At 43.2% G+C, this 21,737-nt stretch overlaps 1 protein-coding gene across 4 annotated transcripts in view; it reads right to left on the reverse strand.

Moving 5' to 3' along the window:
- The window catches only part of LOC109868480 (colorectal mutant cancer protein), a 126,584-nt gene that overhangs the window by 39,405 nt on the left and 65,442 nt on the right, over window positions 1-21,737 (reverse strand). For all 4 annotated transcript variants that reach the window (XM_031802839.1, XM_020458071.2, XM_020458070.2 and 1 more), the window contains 4 exons: window positions 18,616-18,758; window positions 13,292-13,434; window positions 8,602-8,765; window positions 4,327-4,533 (listed from right to left, as the gene is read on the reverse strand). In XM_031802839.1, coding sequence (XP_031658699.1) covers window positions 4,327-4,533; window positions 8,602-8,765; window positions 13,292-13,434; window positions 18,616-18,758 — 657 coding nt within the window. The remainder of the gene's footprint in view (window positions 1-4,326; window positions 4,534-8,601; window positions 8,766-13,291; window positions 13,435-18,615; window positions 18,759-21,737) is intronic.

Genomic DNA, 21,737 nt, shown 5'->3' on the forward strand with positions numbered 1-21,737 from the left:
CTGAGCAGACAGTCAGAACGAATGTGTGCGCTTGAGCATTTAGGCCTGTATTATTTTATTTATTTTTTCATTCTTTGAATTACTTAATTCTATTACTTAATTCATTTAAATCTTTTGATTATTCATATCTTAATTTAAATATTTTTATAAATAGATTCGGCTCCTCTAATATGCGAGCAGGCTCACAACGTTCACCTACAAGAGCCGGCTCTTAGAGTCGTTCACGAATGACCCATTACTAGAATAAGCCCACTAGGCTATGTCATTTGTTGTCATTATATTCAGAATAATTCATAGGAATAGAGTGTTGCGCGATAGTCTATCCTACACAATTGCACACAGTAGACTCAGTGTCCAATTCAAAGCACAAAAACATATGAAGACATGAATTCATTTGCGTGAAGCGTTCTCTGTTCAATCTAACGGGCCTGCTGTAAATCAAGCAGACAACAGATGTTCAACATCAATTCTCTAGGGATATTATACTGAACAAAAATATGAACACAAAAAGATTTTAACGAGTTACAGTTCATATAAGGATATCAGTCAATTTAAATTAATTAATTAGGCCCTAATCTATGGATTTCACATGACTGGGCAGGGTTGTGCCTGGGAAGGCATAGGCCCACCCACTTGCCAGCCAGGCCCAGCCAATCAGAATGAGTTTTTCTCCACAAAAGGGCTTTATTAAAGACAGAAATACTCCTCAGCAAACACTGAGGCAGCTTATGGTAGAGATATTAACATTAAATTCTCTGGCAATAGCTCTGGTGGACATTCCTGCAGTCAGCATGCCAATTGCACACTCCCTCAAAACTTGAGATATCTGTAGCATTGTGTTGTGTGACAAAACTGCACATTTTAAAGTGGCCTTTTATTGTCCCCAGCATAAGGTGCACCTGTGTAATGACCATGCTGTTTAATCAGCTTCTTGATATGCCACACCTGTCAGGTGGATGGATTATCTTAGCAAATGAGAAATCCTCACTAACAGAGATATAAACAAATTTGTGCACAACAAATACGCTTTTGTGCGTATGGAAATCTGGGATTTTTTTTCTTCAGTGTAGAACCAACGTGGATCCAGGCACAACTATATTCACTGGTGTGAGACACCAAAAGATTCTGGACATTCCTCGCAATCAACTTTTCTCCAGCACTTGGGCTGTTGGCTGCATCGCATGCGCTATCACAACAGCTGTTCGTCACTTGACTGTCATTCGGAAAATTCCTTCCGGGATCTGAAGATGTGTGAAAATATCATGGCGTAACCAATCAGCTGGACACCAAATGCACATCCAACAAGTATTATGTATAATTATTAAAGAATCACATTAATGACAGTATCGATTTAGGTTAAGTATGTGACTCTTTCGGTTAGAAGCATTCAATTTTGCAATGCATACATTATTTTGTATTTGTGTGCCCATGAAAACATGTTATGGGGTGAAAACTAAGGAGACACGAAATGTTAAGTAGTTACACTACATGTCTGAACCCTCTATACAAAAACACTGTCTGACAGCTAGATATGGAATTCTTACAGGGTTCAAGCGATGTCTAATTTAACAGACTAATGCTTAATATATGATATAAATGACAATTTACACGGCCATACATTTTACATTTGAGTTATTTAGCAGATGCACTTATCCAGAGCGACTTACAGTTAGTGCATTCATCTTAAGAAGGCTTGGTGGTACAACCACATATCACAGGAATAGAATAGAAAATCTCAATAACATAGCTATCAGTCGAGTCAGAGCTAGGAAGAGGGGTTGGGGGAAGAGGATTATTTAAGATGCTTTTTGAAGAGGTAGTATTTCAGATGCTTTCGGAAGACGGGCAGGAACTCTGCTGTCCTTCAGAGGGAAGCTGGTTCCACCATTGGGGTGCCAGGACAGAGAAGAGCTTGGACTGAGCTAGGTGGGAGCTGCCCTCCTGTAGGGGTGGAAGGGCCGAGAGACTTGAAGTGGCAGAACGGAGTGCTCGGTTGGGGTGTAGGGTTTGAACATAGGCTGAAGGTAGGGAGGGGCAGTTCCTCTAGCTGTTCCGTAAGCACCATGGTCTTGTAGTGGATGCAAGCATCGACTGGAAGCCAGTGGAGTGTGTGGAGGAGCAGGGTGACATGAGAGAACTTGCAGGGGTTTGATGGCACAAGCAGGGAGCCCAGACAAAAGTGAGTTGCAGTAGTCCAGATGGGAGAGGACAAGTGCCTGGATTAGGATCTGCGCCGCTTCCTGTGTGGGATAGGGCCATACTTTACGGATGTTGTAGCGCACAAACCTGCAGGAGCGGACTCCAGTAAAGATGAGGTCAAGCGTATTGCCTACCTTGTAAGTTGTTGGGGATTGGGTAAGGGTGAAGTCAAGAGAGACAAGTGGGGGGGGAAGAGAGAGTTGGAAAGAAATGAGTTGAAGGCACACGTTGGGAGGTTGAAATTGCCAAGTACAAAGAGCGGTGAGCCATCATCAGGAAATTAGCTTATCAAGGTGTCAAGCACACTGAGGAACTCTCCAAGGGCATCTGGTGGGCAATAGATGACAATAATGGTAAGCTTGAGTGGACAAGTGACAGCATGAAATTCAAATGGGGTGATCCATGTCTCGGTCAGGTCCAAAAAGGCAAGGGACTGAAGGGCAGCATAGGCTGAGATGAACTCGGCGTTCTTACCCAATATCGGCAGTTCCAAACGCTGCCAGAGATCAGGAATTCCACATGAGTTGTGCACGCAGGCTACACTAAACTAGAAGGGTTGCAGCCAAGGGGTGGAGAGCGTCTGTGAAGCCTACAGGTGCAAACAGGTATAGAAAACACACACACAGTTGATAAAGCTACAAAAGAGAAAAATGAGATCATCTATAAATAACTAGGTAAGATTCTCAAGTGAGAGAGTGGTGTGGAGCATTCCTCTCTTTCCTTCCTCGAACAACTCGGTAGAACCGTCTTTGTTTTGGCAACGGTCTTTGTTTTGCGACAAAACCACCACAACCGCCGCTTACAGCCGCAGCTGGGAAACTGAAGAACTAACACTAATTGCTTAGCAGAGGTGGAAAGCACACCTTCCTGTACTAACTGCTGACTGCCTAGGAAAGTTGAAACCACTCCCCCTCCAATACAGCCACTGATTACCAAAACAAGTCACAAATTGCCCTGCATCTTAATCCTGGTTGATGTGTCAACAACTATCTGCAAATTGTGAACAGTCAGCAGTTCACAAACCAAGTAGGTCACTGGGAAGACAGGCAGCACTTAAAGTTGATGGCCCTAGATAGCAAAAATACAGTACTAGACCACAACAGATAAAGACAAAAAAATTATACTTATCACTCCGTCAAGACACCAACCATGATAAAGGGTTAAACATAGATGTTAAATCAACTCGTTAATTTTATCGAATATACCTATGATCCTCCTTATATCTTAAACTAATGACATGACTTATCAACAGCTGTAACAAGTTGTCCAGTGTAGGAAATCATCACTGGTACCCTAGTTTATGGAAAGACCCAATTGCATTACCGCCTTAACCAGCTTCAGCAAGCCTTAGGACACCAGATTTGATTATGTGTCTAAAAGTGCTCTACATATTAATTCGGAGGCCCGCCCTAACCGGGGAACCATTGTTTGGTTCAGACACAGGTCTCAGTTTGCAGCTGGAGAATTCAAAGGGTTCATTCTTGTAGAAGTGTGGATAAATACATGTGTCTGACCGCTCCTGCCCAGTAATGTCTTCTTCTCCTTCAGACGTCCCTGAATAAACATGTTGTAATTAGAGACGGAAGCCCGCGTACGTTGGTGCGGTGGCCTAGCGACAACGCATCAGAGATCATGTGTATATATTAACCCCTCGCCGCAGATCATTCAATCCAACAATGTAATTATGGTCCGCCATTTCCATTTTAGAGCCTCTTTGTAGAGATTTCTTTGATTCAGTCTGATTCAGGTCTTCGTTCTCTGCCTAGAACTGGTTCACACTAGGACACATTTACTGGAGATTTGGCAACAGGCTCAAGTTTTGGGAGCCAATAAAAACATGAAACATAGAAAGAAAACTGAGAAACATGCATTGCTCATTTGATCCACTTCTTTTTTCCTCACACCTCGCTAGATACAAGGTACTATGTATCACTATGTATTTTCTGTTATGGGCTAGAGGCAATCAAAATGTTATTAAACCTGCCTTAGTAATAAGCAACATTACATCCCAGTTTATCAGCCACCAACACAGTCACATAGAAAGGTTCATAGGTACACAGCTCTATTGTGTCGCTCCAGACAAAATGACCAAATGAAAAATAAATAAACGGGACACAGCTGACTGACCCGTCGTCTCAGGCGATCGCGTTCCTCCCGGATGGCGTTCATGGTGGCCTTGGTGCGGTTCAGGTCCTCCTCCTTGGAGCACAGCATGGCTGTTAAGCTCTCGTTCTCTTCCCTCAGGCCTGCCAGCTCCTTCTCCCAGCGCACCCGCTCCTCCGACAGGCTGGGGTAGAAGTCCCGGCCCAGGGCCCCTTCGATCTCCTCCACCGTCTGGGGAAAGGAGGAAAGGACAGAGGGGGAATGTTGTTTCATGGCACACCTTTTTACAGAGCAGTATGTATAGTGTTGAGATTGCGATTACATGGTCACAATTCTAGTAACCAAATGTGAATGACTCTGGTTTCTCTGGGACTCAATGAAAATGGCATCAAAAATAAGAACCTTTAGGTACCTTGAAGTAGTCCCAAGAAAGAGAAGAAAATTATGAGAAAAATGAATGAAAAAAATGTCAACAAAGAACAGAGACAAAACAAAAGTGAGACAGACAAAACAAGAATACAAACACGTCAGGCACATACATTTTCACACAGGATTTCCCCCTGTCAGTTCACCAATTTCATGTTCATAATTTGTGGGTAGTGTAGCCCTACACCATGTGTCTCAATTTACACGAGTAGAAAAAGCATCCTAGACTATGATGTATGTACATGTGTCTTTTTCCTATTTTTATCCAGTGGAACAAACCCCTGATCTCCCAAAGTGCCCATATTTCAGAGTGTATAACTGTATGTGTGTGCGCATGTGTGTGCGTGAGTGAGTGTGAGATATGGCAGAGGGATGGAGTCTATGACCATGTCTGCCTCTACAGATCCTCATCTCTGGTGAGTGATTCATAGGTGTGTAGACAGGCCTGAGTCCTGCCTTCATCTGTCCTCCACCACAGAGCATCAATCTCGCTTATCCCTCCATCCAGCTAGCCCTCTCATCCCTCCATCTCCCTCTCAGCTGACACAGACAGCCAGAGAGACAGAAATAGACAGACAAAGAGACACAGAGACAGAAGGAGGGGCCTCCCTGGTGGTGCAGTGGTCTAGAGCACTGCATCACAGTGCTAGCTGTGCCACCAGAGACCCTGGGTTCGCGCCCAGGCTCTGTCGCAGCCGGCCGCGACAGGAAGGTCCATGGGGCGACGCACAATTGGCCTAGCGTCGTCCGGGTTAGGGAGGGCTTGGCTGGTAGGGATATCCTTGTCTCATCACGCGGGTTAGGGAGATTGAGTGCTAGGCTGGTCTGGGATCTACAACAGTCAATGAGACTTGGGATTTCATTCTCATTCCCTTCCTCATACTCATATATTTTTTGTTTGAATTGTACCCCCTTTTCTCCCCAATTTCGTGGTTTCCAATTGTTAGTAGTTACTATCTTGTCTCATCGCTACAACTCCCATACGGGCTCGGGAGAGACGAAGGTCGAAAGCCATGCGTCCTCCCAGCATGGTTAAAATAAGCCCCAGTGATACTGATGGTTGGTACTGTATAGAATATTCTCTATTTCTGTGGCCTAGTATTGGCTTGAACTTATACATTGTGTACAGTAGTAGTACACAGTTCTTTTCTAACGAAGAACATCTGAAATCTGTAACATATTTGAAAACGCACTGAAATACCCCCAATTAGCAGAGTGTGGTCCAATATGTCCTGAATTCACTCTGATAAATCATTTTAAAACGCTCAAACACTTTACATATGTATTTTACACTCTCTTGTTAAACTTCAGACTTCATGGTAGCGTATTCTGGTGGGTTTAAGAAGGCATGGTGTCTATGGGCTCTATATAATATGAAGTACATCGCCTTTCTCTCTGTATGAGGTATGGATCGGCTTTATCAACCGCATCGAAACTGTTTTAGAAGCCCAACTACCACTATGGAACATCGAGTAACTTAACCTTGTCTGTGCCAAATGAACACCCAATATCTATTAATAGGCTTAGTACATGGTAATGGATTGGGCCCACATTCACGGGATACCATGGCCCAATCCAAAACCCATCCCTAGACCCTTGGCTGACTCTCCTCGCAAATCTGAAAGGACTGGATAGGTCGATGTAGGAAAAATGGTATCCGATCCACCTCTCATACTCATTGGACAATAATTGTTTCTATCAAATGACATACATTCCGTTATTTTAGATGTGTTTTTGTGAGGGTGACACCATTAGGACAACTCAGTCTAGAGACGACTCCAGGGATCGGTTTGGGATTAAGCCTCAACTGGAAATGTGAAGGCGTCCATTTTTCTTCCCACAAAAGGTAATTGGATTAGGATTAAGTGAGGTCAGATTCATAATGGAAAAAGCCAGCTCGATATCCTCTCTTTCAAGCACAAGGAGAAAGCTCTTGTCCTCATCCTAATCGATTAGCACTGGTTGTGTCCACTGTGACCAGCCAACAAAAGGGAGAGAAATTAAATACAAGAACAGTGTTCAATGACTTCTTTCACATCACGTTTTAGGATTTAGGATTTAGTTTTGGAATCACAAACTGAATTTGATAGCCAAGTTCAATTAGTTTGTTAAAAAATGTAGATACACTACATGGCAAAAAGTATGTGGACACCTGCTCGTCAAACATCTCATTCCAAAATCATGGGCATTAATAAGGAGTTGCTACCCTCTTTGCTGCTATAACAGCCTCCACTCTTCTTGGAAGGCTTTCCACTAGATGTTGGAACATTGCTGCAGGGACTTGCTTCCATTCAGCCACAAGAGCATTAGTGAGGTCGGGCACGGATGTTGCGCAATTAGGCCTGGATCACACTCGACATTCCAATTCATCTCAAAGGTGTTCCGGGGGGATTGAGGTCAAGGCTCTGTGCAGGCCAGTCAAGTTCTTCCACATCAGTCATAAAAAAACATTTATGTATGGACTTAACTTTGTGCATGGGGGCATTGTCATGCTGAAACAGGAAAAAGACCTTCCCCAAACTGTTGCCACAAAGTTGGAAGCTCAGAACCGTCTAGAATGTCATTGTATGCTATAGCGAACAGTTATTGTGCTAACGCGTTGCAACCGAGGACAGACGATTTTTATGCGATACGCTCTTCAGCACTCAACGGTCCCATTCTGTGAGCTTGTGTGGCCTACCACTTCGCAGCTGAGCCGTTGTTGCTCCTATACATTTCCACTTCACAATAACAGCACTTACAGTTGACTGGGGCAGTTTTAGCAGGGCAGAAATTTGACGAACTGACTTGTTGGAAATGTGGCATCCTACTGTATGACGGTGCCACGTTGAAAGTCACTGAGGTCTTCTGTATGGGCCATTCTACTGCCAATGTTTTCCTATGGAGATTGCAGGGCTGTGCGCTCAATTTTATACACCTGTCAGCAACAGGTTTAGCAGAAATAGCCAAATCTGCTAATGTGAAGGGGTGTGTACATACTTTTAGTTTGTTTAGCTATCTATTGCTGGCTATCTATTACTTGGCTAAATAAAGCCAAGTAAATCCATTATCCCACATTACAGTGGGCTGTGACTGTCACTAAAGGAATGCCAGTGATGGTGATTGTCTGTCAAGCCTTTAGTAGTCTTAACACCAAGGACATATTTCCATTGAGCCGTCAGCTCATATTCAGTGAAATCACTAGGTGTATGAGGCAAGGAGCTCCCTTCAGTCTATCGCTTGCTCTCTCTACGTCCTTCACTCTGCCTCTCTCACCCCCCCCCCCCCCTCATCTTTCAGTGTGTATGTGTGTGTTGTATATTAATTTTGCGAGGAAACCAATAGCTAGCAGACTGAATTCCCATCAGGACTGCTGGCACTCACATCGCTGCGAAGACGACAACTAGGCAGACAGGGTTCCATTACCAGAGTTGAAGCAGCACCGTGGGGACCACCATCACGCCCCCATCAGTCAGACATTAGGCTGACATCAGTCTGACTCACACAGGCCCCGGCCCCCAGGCTGAAACAGGCGGTTGGTTACTGCTGGGTCCAACCCAGGGTCACCCCAGGACCCCTACTGACTGATTACTGGAAGTGGCTCAGGTTTTCCAGCAGGACAGTTCAACATCATATGACAGTGTGTGTTATTATAACTAATCTCACTCTCTTTTATTTACAGTGTCTGTGAATGCATTTGATAGGAGAGGTTTGCACACCAGTATTGGGTTCACCTATATTCATCTATCCTGCATGTTGTTTTTTTCTCACTCTGGCCACTCTTTATCATCCTTTACTGTTAACTCCCAATTAATTGTGTTTATAATGAGGAAGGAAATTGATTTTCTAGAACGGGTCTCAGTCTTCGCCGCAAGTCATTTCCTGGTGTCTTACCTTGATGGCGAGGTCACAGTGTTCGCTGGCGGTGGTCAGCTGCTCTATCTGGCGGTCCACCTCGGCCACAGACAGGCTGCATGTGCTCTTCTTTCTCCCACACAGAACGCTCTCCAGCCCCGTCAGAACCCGCTGCAGCTCCGAGTTCAGGTCACTGCAGTTGTCTACACGGAGAAAACACAGGGCCGGGGTCAGATGTAACTGGTCTAGGAACAGATCAATGTTTACAAACAGAGTTGAGGTCACTGCAGTAGTCTACAACAAGGAAGCCCAGGGCCAGGGTCAAATAAACTGATCTGGTATCAGATGAATGAATGCCAGTGTGTCTGATACAGGGAGAAATAATAGGGCTAGAGCCAGATACACAGACCTAGGAGAAAATAGTTAAAATCTCAATGTGCAAAGAACAACACAACTACTGTAGTCTGCATGGGTAAGGTGACCTTGTTAGCATAGCAGCATAGTGATGATTTATTGTGTACTAGTCGGCAGGTAGCCTAGTGGTTAGAGCATTGGACTGGTACCCGAACGGTTGCATGATCGAATTCCCGAGCCGACAAGGTAAAAATCTGTTGTTCTGCCCCTAAACAAGGCAGTTAACCCAGTGTTCCTAGGCCATCACTGAAAATAAGAATTTGTCCTTAACTGACTTGCCTAGTTTAATAAAGGTCAAATAAAAGAAAGAAAGAAAACTAGTGACATACTAATAACCGGCCATGTGCTTAATGGTTTAACTGAATAACCGAGGCTGACTGGAGGAATGCTGCAGGCTAGTAAAACACATCACACACATCTTCTGCTTAGAGCACAACACACACCACATAACTATCTGAAAGACAACAGTGATGAAGATACAAGCAGGACCACTCTTTTTTTATGATATATTATGACAATATTGTCATTCCGTACATTAACCTACAGTTAAGACCTGCGGGAATCAAACCCACAACCCTGGGGTTGTAACTAGCTCCAACCAAAGCTTCATCATCACTTTCAGAGCTTCCGCTCCCTATTCACTATTCACTCTCAACTTCTTATCTCCAGAGGTAATCAAATGAGCTCATCGGAAACTCATTTCAATTAGCATATTAATACAATCCCTGCAAAGCAGCAAAGACATGCATGTCGATGGTTAGCATCTGCTTCCATATTGCATCCAAAATAATAATGAAGATGATGATGATTATTATTGTCCAAGACCAAACAGAGCCTGGGTACATTGTGTGGGAAATTAAAATGTGGAGAGTGGCGGATGTATTTCCCCAAGTGCCCCCCTTAAGTGCAGATTCTGCCAACAATGCAAATGCAATTAGCACAGTGCGAAGGAATGTGAAGATGAACAAAAGTTGAAAACAATTTCCTGACTGGTGAAATCCTGTTCGTGTGGGGATAAGGTTGCCACGGCTACAGCCAGGGACGAAGGACTGCGAAGATTGAAAGATGTTTTTCTTCTAGCGCTCTGCTAAACGTTGAGGATGATGAATAAGAAAAACCGATGAAGCTCTTTACCGTTGACAACTGATTGCTGGGTGCTCTCAGCACCACTGATAGAGGGGACTATTAATAGCATCTTGAAGGAACTGCCATGCAGTGCAGTGTTGTTTGGGGGAAATGGTTCTGTTACAGACCCAACAGTGTGTTTGTGCACTCCTCCACAGTGGAAAATTGATTTAGCAGAGTGCTGAATCAATTGTATATTGTGGGAGAGTGCACAAACACACACATACACACACACTCACTCTGTCAGAGACACACATGTACACACACACACATAACTGCTCCTGTAGAAGCCTATAAATGTGTATTGTGTGCCATCAACCCTATAGCCACTGGTTTGTAACAGGCCATCCATCAAGGGAGGACATACACAGATAGGGAACAGTTTCTCTATGGGAGAGATGATTCAAAAGAACCACTGATCAAAGCAGTTGATCAGTGAGAGTATATACACTACATGACCAAGAGTATGTGGACACCTGCTCGTCGAACATCTCATTGCAAAAGCATGGTCATTAATATGGAGCTGGTCACCCCTTTGCTGCTATAACAGCCTCTACTCTTCTTGGAAGGCTTTCCACTAGATGTTGGAACATTGCTGCGGGGACTTGCTAACATTCAGCCACAAGAACATTAGCGAGGTCGGACCAACTCTTCCCTAAGTTGTTCGATAGAGTTGAGGTCAGGGCTCTGTGCAGGCCAGTCGAGTTCTTCCACAACGATCTCAACAAAACATTTCTGTATCAACCTCTCTTTGTGAATAGGGGCATTGTCATGCTGAAACAGGACAGGGCCTTCCCCAAACTGTTGCCACAAAGTTGGAAGCACAGAATCGTCTAGAATGTCATTGTATGCTGTAGCGCTAAGATTTTCCTTCACTGGAACTAAGGGGCCTAGCCCAAACCATGAAAAACAGCCCCAGACCATTATTCCTTCTCTACCAAACTTTACAGTTGGCACTATGCATTGGGGCAGGTAGCGTTCTTCTGGCATCCTCCAAACCCTGATTCGTCAGTCGGACTGGCAGATGGTGAAGCGTGATTCATCACTCCAGAGTACTCGTTTCCACTGATCCAGAGTCCAATGGCGGCGATCTTTACACCACTCCAGCCGACGCTTGGCATTGTGCATGGTGAACATAGGCTTGTGTGCGGCTGCTAGGCCATGGAAACCCATTTCATGAAGCTCCTGATGAACAGTTCTTGTGCTGACATTGCTTCCAGAGACAGTTTGGAACTTGGTAGTGAGAGTTGCAACCGAGGACAGACGATTTTTAGCACTTGGCATACCACTTCGCGGCTGAGCAGTTGTTGCTCCTAGTTGTTTCCACTTCACAAAAACAGCACTTACAGGTCACCGGGGTAGCTCTAGCATAGCTCTAGCAGGGGAGAAATTAAATTAACTGACTTGTTGGAAAGTCTGACTTGTACGACGGTGCCACATGGAAAGACACTGAGCTCTTCAGTAAGGCCATTCTGCTGCTAATGTTTGTCTACGGAGATTGCATGGCTGTGTGCTCAATTTTATACACCTGTCAGCAATGGGTGTGGCTGAAATAGCAGAATCCACTAATTTGAAGGGTTGTCCACATACTTTTGTATGTGCATTCATTTTACTGGTTGTGTAGAAGCCAATGGCTTGGGACTGTTGTGAATGTGGGTGGCAGCGTAGCCTAGTGGTTAGAGCATTGGACTAGTAACCGGAAGGTTGCGAGTTCAAACCCCCGAGCTGACAAGGTACAAATCTGTTGTTCTGCCCCTGAACAGGCAGTTAACCCACTGTTCCCAGGCCGTCATTGAAAATAAGAATGTGTTCTTAACTGACTTGCCTGGTTAAATAAAGGTAAAAAAAAAAAAAATGTGTCCACTAAAACGGAGTATGAAGATATTTGGAGCAAGTCAAAAGAATGCAATCGGGTCTGGGTGAATTTCACTGCTCTTAAACAGAGTTTGCACTTAAGTAACGTGCCGTTATCAGGAGTTGATTGTACATGGGTTTAGCTTAACTTCTTATGGCTGCAGGGGCAGTATTGAGTAGCTTGGATGAAAGGTGCCCAGAGTAAACGGCCTGCTCCTCAGTCCCAGTTGCTAATATATGCATATTATTATTAGTATTGGATAGAAAACACTGACGTTTCTAAAACTGTTTGAATGATGTCTGTGAGTATAACAGAACTCATATGGCAGGCAAAAACCTGAGAAGAAATCCAAACAGGAAGTGGGACGATTTTTGAGGTTGGTCGATTTTCAACCCAGCCCCCATTGAATACACGGTGGGATATTGGTTATGTTGCACTTCCTAAGGCTTCCACTAGATGTCAACCGTCTTTAGAAACTTGAATGAGGCTTCTACTGTGACGTGGGGCCGGATGAAATGAAGTTTGAAATGTTTCTACGACCTGTAATATAACTTTTTGAAGTTTTCGTCCAACATTTGGCTGGACCTGCACGAGCGTTTGGATTAACAAAAGTAGCTACTTGGACATAAATAATGGACATTATCGAACAAATCAAACATTTATTGTGGAACTAGGATTCCTGGGAGTACATTTTGATGAAGATCATCAAAGGTAAGGGAATATTTATAATGTTATTTCTGATTTCTGTTGACTCCAACATGGCGGATATTTTTTTTTTCTTCCTGTGTGCCGTTCTCAGATTATTGCATGGTTTGCTTTTTCCGTAATGTTGTTTTGAAATCTGATACAGCGGTTGCACAAAGGAGAGGTATACCTATATTTCCATGTCAAACAATTGTATTTTCATCAACATTTATAATGAGTATTTCTGTAAAATGATGTGGCTCTCTGCAATATCACTGGATGTTTTTGGAACTAGTGAACGTAACTCACCAATGCATAATGAGATATGCGTGACTCCTCTCTTTGGCTGGAAAAATGGCTGTGTTTTTCTGTGTCGTGGTGACCTAACATAATCGTTTGTGGTGCTTTCGCTGTAAAGCCTATTTGAAATCGGAAACTGTGGTGGGATTAACAACAAGATTACCTTGAAAACGGTATAAGATACATGTATGTTTGAGGAATTTTAATTATGAGATTTCTGTTGTTTTGAATTTGGCGCCCTGCACTTTCACTGGCTGTTGTCATATCGATCCCGTTAACGGGATTGCAGCCGTAAGAAGTTTTAACTTGATATACAGTCAAGCAGGACAGGCACATTGGGTCCTTCCTTACCCATGTCGGCGGTCACCAGGGTGGAGTGGTTTTCAGGCAGTGAGACGGACGCCCCGTCCTGGTCCAGGCTGTGTCCGTCCTCATTGACCTCCTGCTGGCTGTGGCTGAGCTCCGAACGCAGCTCCGAAAACTCATCCTCCTCCCTGGGAGACAGAGGGTCACAAAGTTATGTCTGAGTTAGGTCCAACAGATATGACAGTAGCCTTGTTGCCAGATATGTTTGTGCTTGGATAACGCTGTCATGGCAAATGGCATCGGCTAAAGCATAAACAGATCTGGCAACAAGACGACTCACACATATTTTCAAAAGAAGGAATTCTAACAAATTCCAGTTTTTTACTTCAATGTTGTTTTCATGACCACACACACACACACACACACACACACACACACACACACACACACACACACACACACACACCCCAGATGATGGTGTACAGGATCTTGAAGAAGAAATTACAGATATTTTTGTTTTGTAGGGTATGAGCTATTCATCTAATAATAGCAGACACAGTAACCATGCATCATGTGAATCCTAAAAGCTTTGAATATAGTTAACATGGTTAATATCTGGAAAAAATGACCTGAGAGAACCTTTAGATGTCTCTTTGACCCCTCTGAGATGCAGCCTATATACTGTAGGCTTAACATTAGTTCATCTGTAAAACGGCAATATACAGCCATTTCATGTGATTAGCTATGCATTATTAAATATGGAAATATATACCTCTCATACAGTATATACCAGTTGTGAGAATTTGTCCTTTTCAAATATGGAAATTTTCCATGTGAAATGCAAGCTGACTGACCCTATACCGCACGTAGTGCCTTCAGAAAGTATTCACACCCCTTGACTCTTTCCACATTTTGTTGTGTTACAGCTTGGTTTGATTAAAATTCATTACAATTGAGGTATTGTGTCACTGGCCTACACACAATACCCCATAATGTCAACGTAGAATTATGCTTTTAGGAATGTTTACATATTAATAAAAATGCTGAAATGTCTCGAGTCAACAAGTATTCAACCCCTTTGTTATGGAAAGCCTAAATAAGTTAGAGTAAAAAATGTGGTTAACAAGTCACATAATAAGTTGCATGGACTAGTGGTTAAAATAATTTTTGGAATGACTACCTCATCTCTGTACCCCACACATACCTAACTTAATTGACAGAGTGAAAACAAGGACGCCTGTACAGAATAAAAACACTCCAAAACATGCATCCTGTTTTAAACAAGGCCATAAAGTAATACTACAAAACATGCATCCTGTTTTAAACAAGGCAATAAAGTAATACTACAAACAAAAAGTGGAATATAACTTTTAGTCCTGAATACAAAGTTTTATATTTGGGGCAAATCCAATACAACACATTCCTGAGTACCACTCTCTGAGTACCATATTTTCAAGCATAGTGGTGGCTGCATCATGTTATAGGTATGCTTGTAATCATTATGGACTGAAAGTTGTTAAATAAAAAAAGAAACAGAATGGAGCTAAGCACAGGCAAAAACCTAGAGGAGAACCTTTCAGCAGGACAATGACCTAAAACACAAGGCCAAATCTACACTGGAGATGCTTACGTTCCTAAGTGGCCGAGTTACAGATTTGACTTCAATCTATGGCAAGACCTGAGAAAATGGTTGTCTAGCAATGATCAGCAACCAATTTGACAGAGCTTAAATAATTGAAAAAAGAATAATGGGCAAATGTTGCACACTCCTGGTGTGGAAAACTCTAAATCGCTGCCAAAAGGCGCTCCTACAAAGTACTGTTTGGCCCTGTCCGGGGGTGTCCTCGGATGGGGCCACAGTGTCTCCTGACCCCTCCTGTCTCAGCCTCCAGTATTTATGCTGCAGTAGTTTATGTGTCGGGGGGCTGGGGTCAGTTTGTTATATCTGGAGTACTTCTCCTGTCCTATTCGGTGTCCTGTGTGAATCTAAGTGTGCGTTCTCTAATTCTCTCCTTCTCTCTTTCTTTCTCTCTCTCGGAGGACCTGAGCCCTAGGACCATGCCCCAGGACTACCTGACATGATGACTCCTTGCTGTCCCCAGTCCACCTGGCCATGCTGCTGTTCCAGTTTCAACTGACCTGAGCCCTAGGACCATGCCCCAGGACTACCTGACATGATGACTCCTTGCTGTCCCCAGTCCTCCTGGCCATGCTGCTGTTCCAGTTTCAACTGACCTGAGCCCTAGGACCATGCCCCAGGACTACCTGACATGATGACTCCTTGCTGTCCCCAGTCCACCTGGCCATGCTGCTGTTCCAGTTTCAACTGACCTGAGCCCTAGGACCATGCCCCAGGACTACCTGACATGATGACTCCTTGCTGTCCCCAGTCCTCCTGGCCATGCTGCTGTTCCAGTTTCAACTGACCTGAGCCCTAGGACCATGCCCCAGGACTACCTGACATGATGACTCCTTGCTGTCCCCAGTCCACCTGGCCATGCTGCTGTTCCAGTTTCAACTTCCACCTGACTGTGCTGCTGCTCCAGTTTCAACTGTTCTGCCTTATTATTATTCGACCATGCTGGTCATTTATGAACATTTGAACATCTTGGCCATGTTCTGTTATAATCTCCACCCGGCACAGCCAGAAGAGGACTGGCCACCCCACATAGCCTGGTTCCTCTCTAGGTTTCTTCCTAGGTTTTGGCCTTTCTAGGGAGTTTTTCCTAGCCACCGTGCTTCTACACCTGCATTGCTTGCTGTTTGGGGTTTTAGGCTGGGTTTCTGTACAGCACTTTGAGATATCAGCTGATGTACGAAGGGCTATATAAATAAATTTGATTTGATTTGATTTTACTGACTCAGAGGTTTTAATACCTACTGTATGTACATTTGATATTTCACTTTCAATAAATTAAAAACATGCTTTCACTTTGTCATTATGGGGTATTGTGTGTAGATGGGTTTAAAAATATATATATATACATTTTGAATTCAGGATGAAACAACAAAATGTGGAATAAGTCAGTGGTGTGAATACTGTATGTGTGTGTGTGCGCGCATATGTACAGTACGTGCTTCAGATGAACTTCTCGGCATTAGTATTTAAATATATGCACAAGCATATAGGGCTATGTGAATATTCCGTATGCATGTGATATTGAAATAATAAACTATATTGGTGAAAGTAGTACTGCACAGACAACCTCACTGCTGCTACCACCAAACATTGATATGTCAAGTCCTGGCAGTAGATCTGAATTATAGGGTCGTTTGACTGCATTTCATTGATTTGATACAATCTTTATTGTACATCTGTGAAATAAATAGCCAGGTAGTAATTTCACATCGCAGAGTTCTCACAAGGTCGGCAAATAGAAAGTACTGACTTACAGACTTATGTGCTGTTCTGTTCATGTCGCAGGATACACTGAATTGGTATGGCACAATTTATGCAAACACATACACACACAAATGACCAGAGCATGAAAGAAAACAGACTTTATAATGAACCTAATCAAAAACCAGTACACATTTTGGAGATGGAGGAATTTTGGGGGGTTGCCATGCTTGAGTTCATTCTAATGAATTGTTTGGTAATGTTCCTGCTTAGCACTCAAAACCATGCCTGTTATGTCAGAGGAGTTTGTTCCGGTGTGCTGAGCACCTATGGAGAGGGCTGGAGAGGGCACTTGAGCTAGGAAAACAAACATTTAGGAGGCCTCTGATGCAAATGCTGCCATTTTGATTTCACTACAGTAAGTAAACAACGGAGGAAGAGGAAGGAAGAGGAAGAGAGTTATACGACAGCGTACGAAAAAGGGATTCCAATCAAAGGGAGGCACAATTAGGGCACCTAAGGGGATTGAGGGTGGAGGTGGTGTGTGTGTGTGTTGCATTAGGGCTGGGCGATATATTCAATTCATTAGATTCATTTGAATGTATGTTTTTGCGCAATATTCCAAATGCCTGTTATTTTGAGCATTTATGTCCGCTTGTTCTCATGTTGTATATTTGGTCTCGTCTCCTTTGCTCCTCTGTGCACCTTCCCATTTACACCAGAGATCCGTGTATAATGACGAGATGCACGTCTCCACCCTAACAATGGAAGTCGCCCTCCCAAAGACGGGTAGGCAGGCAAAAAGCTTAGGTCCAACATAAACCCATTGGCCTTATTTTGGACAGATTTTAACAAGAGTGAAACCTCTCACTTCACCTCTTCCTCTATGCTTTACACACACACACACACACATACACACACAGCCCGTCCCCCCCCTCACATTAACAAAGTTGAGAGTTCATATTTTCCTTTCTGACAAGCAGTTTCAACTCGCTATTTGCGTTTGAGGTTTGGTCCACATGGAAACCGAAACACAGAGACATTATTTTACTGTAATAGAGAAGTTACCTTTTCTAACGATACCATTTTTACGTCTCTACTACTCATATAGTTGCGTGCAGAGCAGACACTACTAAAACGAGAGTATCAATGAACATTGATTCTGGAAAATTCATGCTCAGGTTGTCGCGTGGCATTGGGGTACCACATATCGCAAGCAGCATTTTAGCTCAAGACTGTTATACTAGCTGTCTGGTCTGTGTTTTTAAATGTGCAATAAGCATAAAACACAATTCGATAAGGAATTGGCAACTCGTTCTCAGTCTGAGAAATTAGGTAGACCACTTGATTTTAACATCTGAACAAAGTGGACAGGCTAGCATGCTGTTCAAACAGTTGGAGATGGACAGAAGAGTGTGTTCATAACAATTCAACTGTTCTACCTTGTTAGCTAACACATCGATCCAATTTGGTTAAATTTGAAATATAAAGATTAGCTGGCTACTCACTGGCATGTTAGGTTTGAGAGATTGTTTATGAGACCTGTGCTAATTTTCTATAATACCTGCTACAAGAAGTTAGTCATTACTTGTGAATGTGCATTACGCATGGTTCTAGTTAAATTGGTAACAAAATAGGGCATTTTCATAGACAGACGTGAAAGCCAGATGAGTGATTATTGCAACAACAAAAAAACAGGTTAAACTATTTTGATAACATTGAATTATTAGTGGGTCTTACGGATGTGGAAGGCTTATATTTAGCCTAGGTATAATTTCACAAGCCCTGAATTCATTAGATTATTGCTGACTCTTTGAAATACAGTGTATTTGACCTTTAAATGTACAACAAAGCTTATTTAGAGAAAAAAATAATATATGTTTTAATTGAACTGCCCTTAAGTTTGAAAAAAAAATAGAGATATGATTTTTAGGCCATATTGCCCAACCCTAGCCTGCATACCTGCCTATGTGCGCATGTATGTGTCTGCTTGTGTGTGTGTGAGTGTGCATTTGTGTCTACCACCCACCTGATGGTAGAGCCCTGTAGCACGTCTATCTTCTTGTTGAGCTCAGCGATGATGCTGTGCAGCTCTGTGATCCTCTCCTCGTATCGTAGGGTGGTCCGCTCCTGAACGTCCTCATGCTCCCGCATCAGATAGGACTGCTCACACTGGCAAAACACACGCATACACATTAACCGTGTTATCCCACTGAGCTAATGCCTTGATATCTGAGAGGCGACCTATTCTGTTATTTTGGGAATTTTGGAAGGAATGCAATCTAAAAACATCCAACATTTCTTAACTGACATCACAATTTAGAGATTGAATCATGTTACTGTAAAAAGCCACCATTCAAAACCCATAACAATGACGCCCATTCAATGCTGAAGTGTGGAGAATGGCATTTCAACAAAAGGTATCTTTCTACACAGTCGCGTGTAATTTGGAATGGGAATAAATCCAGAGGAAATTCTCTGCTGGGTTGCCAGATTTTTGTCTCTGGCGTACAAATGCACACACACACACACACTGCACCGTTGTGTACAAGGTCAGGCCTAAGGGCTTTTCTGGGGATTGTCTACATAGAGCTCAGAGGCTGGGAGAGAGGGAAAGGTATCCGCTTTCCACTCAGCTATATTACAAGTGAAGGGGGAGAAGAGGTATGTATATATATATGTGTGTGTGTGTGTGCGTGTGTGTGAGAGAGAGAGAGTGTGTGTGAGTGAGAGAGAGAGAGAGAGAGAGAGAGAGAGAGAGAGAGAGAGAGAGAGAGAGAGAGAGAGAGAGAGTGTGTGTGTGAGAGAGATCTGGCTTGAGCGTGTGTGTCATACTATGCTTCCTAGAATGACCTCAGAATGACCTTTCCTGGCCTGCATCAGAGGTTGAACATGAAAATAAAACAAAGACAGACAGAGGGGTCTGCTTAGTGCTTTATACAATTTGACATTAATCAAGCACTAAATTCACTACAAGACAAAGGAGAAGATTGTGCACTACAGGGCTGCAGTGGAGCAGGTTGAGAGCTTCAAGTTCCTTGGTGTCCACATGACCAACAAACAAACCTGGTCCAAGCACACCAAGACAGACAAGAAGAGGGCACGACAAAACCTTTTCCCCCTCAGGAGACTGAAAAGACTGAAAAGGAAGGCCCTAAAAATTGTCCAAGACTCCAGCCACCATAGTCATTAAACTGTTCTCCCTGCTACCGCACGGGAAGCGGTACCGGAGCGCCAAGTCTAGGTCCAAGAGGCTTCTAAACAGCTTCTACCCCCAAGCCATAAAACTCCTGAACATCTAGTCAAATGGCTACCCAGACTATTTGCATTGCCCCCCCCCCCTTTACACCGCTGCTACTCTCTGTTGTTATCTATGCATAGTCACTTTAATAACTCTACCTACATGTACATATTACCTCAATTACCTGGACTAACTGGTGCCCCTGCACATTGACTTGGTACCAGTACCCCCCGTATATAGCCTCGCTATTGTTATTTAACTGCTGCTCTTTAATTATTTGTTACTTTAATTTGTAACATTTTTTTGATAGGTATTTTCTTAAAACTGTATTGTTGGTTAAGGGCTTGTAAGTAAGAGTTTCACAGTAAGGTCTACACCTATTGTATTCGGCGCATGTGACAAATACACTTTTATTTGATTTGAAGCGGTCCCATACAAGTACTATGGACTTATAAACAAAGGTTTAACGTCATGAAAATAATGTTTTTGTATACAGACATTACACTGCCAGAAGAATGTGAAACATGTCATAGAATTACATGATGAAAAGACAAACCTCTGTCATGAGAAACATGAGGTCGTGTGGAATCGTTCTGCGACCTTCTAAACTAGAGCCCCATTGAATAAGTCTCAGCCCCGGGATTCTGAGAGTGGGAGTCATAGGTCAATAGATCGGGTAGTCAGGAGTCAGGGGTATACTTCACCCTAAACAAAAACATCTGTGTATGAAAGGTCAGGGGTTCAGGTGACGAGATATGAGCCTCAGGCTGACACAGCCATCAGAGTCCCCACGCAGAGACAGAGCCCCAATGTGTCTGTGTGTTATCCTGTGTGTTGAGTCAGGAGTCCACCAGTCAACTGGCCAGCGGTGACAATTAGAAGAGCTGAGTGGTTTAGCTCCCTTGCCCCAGGGAGAGCTGCAGTGACAAAGAGCAGCTTCCAGTCAGCCATTGTCATGTCACACAGTGTGTTGATTTGTAAATAACAATCGACAAGGGTCGCATAGAGCCAACAGTGTTTTTTTGTTGCTTCAATAGAGTGATCAGGGACATGCAACTATAGTTTTCCTTCACAGAAAACATTTGTGCAGCACATTCGGCAGAAAATAGCTTCATTTTCAGCAGATGACAACAGAAGTGCAACGCTATTTGTCTGGCAGCCAAAAAAGTACATGAGCTCACAATGAAAAACAATGGCCATATTTCTAATGATTATCATAGAAAGAATGTAGCCAGCTACATTTCCTAATGTTTTGCTTAAAGTTAATCTTGAGACGGGGCATCATAGTGTTAAGCTTTCTGCAGAGTTTGAGAAATCTGTACAGCTGCCACTGCTATCTTGATTTCCTTGCGTTTTTTTCTCCTCTGTCTCCCATTCACATTCGCTTGTAAATGTCCAAACTCACCAAAAATGACATTCGGTAGCTCCTACCTATATATGTATAACTTTATGAGCTGGACTGCCTGTCTTTGCAATTAGTTTATTTACGTTTGCGCTCATTAGCATATTTAGCTAGCAGCTTCCATGGAAATTCGTTATTACTTGTTCTAATTTTGTTAGCATTCTGGTAATAGACACCCAGATGCTTTTTGGCGACCCTTATGTACTAAACCGGGATGCGAGAAGGACAGTAATGACGATAAGAAAATGTTGATACGGCCCAACCCTAATCACAATGGAATCTAACAACAATGGCAAGTACAAGTATATTCCAAGCCATTTCTTCATCTTAAAATGAATGGTCTATCCCTCTTCATCTAACTCCAGTGGAACTGATGGGAAACTAGAATAAAAAACTAATGTTTCTAGCATTAATATTTGACACAAATAATAGTACCAGATATTGTTTACAGCCGCCACCACTAGGTAAATACCCATAGCTGATTCAGCTGCCACCAGAGGTATTCCAC

The sequence above is a fragment of the Oncorhynchus kisutch genome, linkage group LG23 (assembly GCF_002021735.2).
Source record: "Oncorhynchus kisutch isolate 150728-3 linkage group LG23, Okis_V2, whole genome shotgun sequence".
Taxonomy (NCBI): Eukaryota; Metazoa; Chordata; class Actinopteri; order Salmoniformes; family Salmonidae; genus Oncorhynchus; species Oncorhynchus kisutch.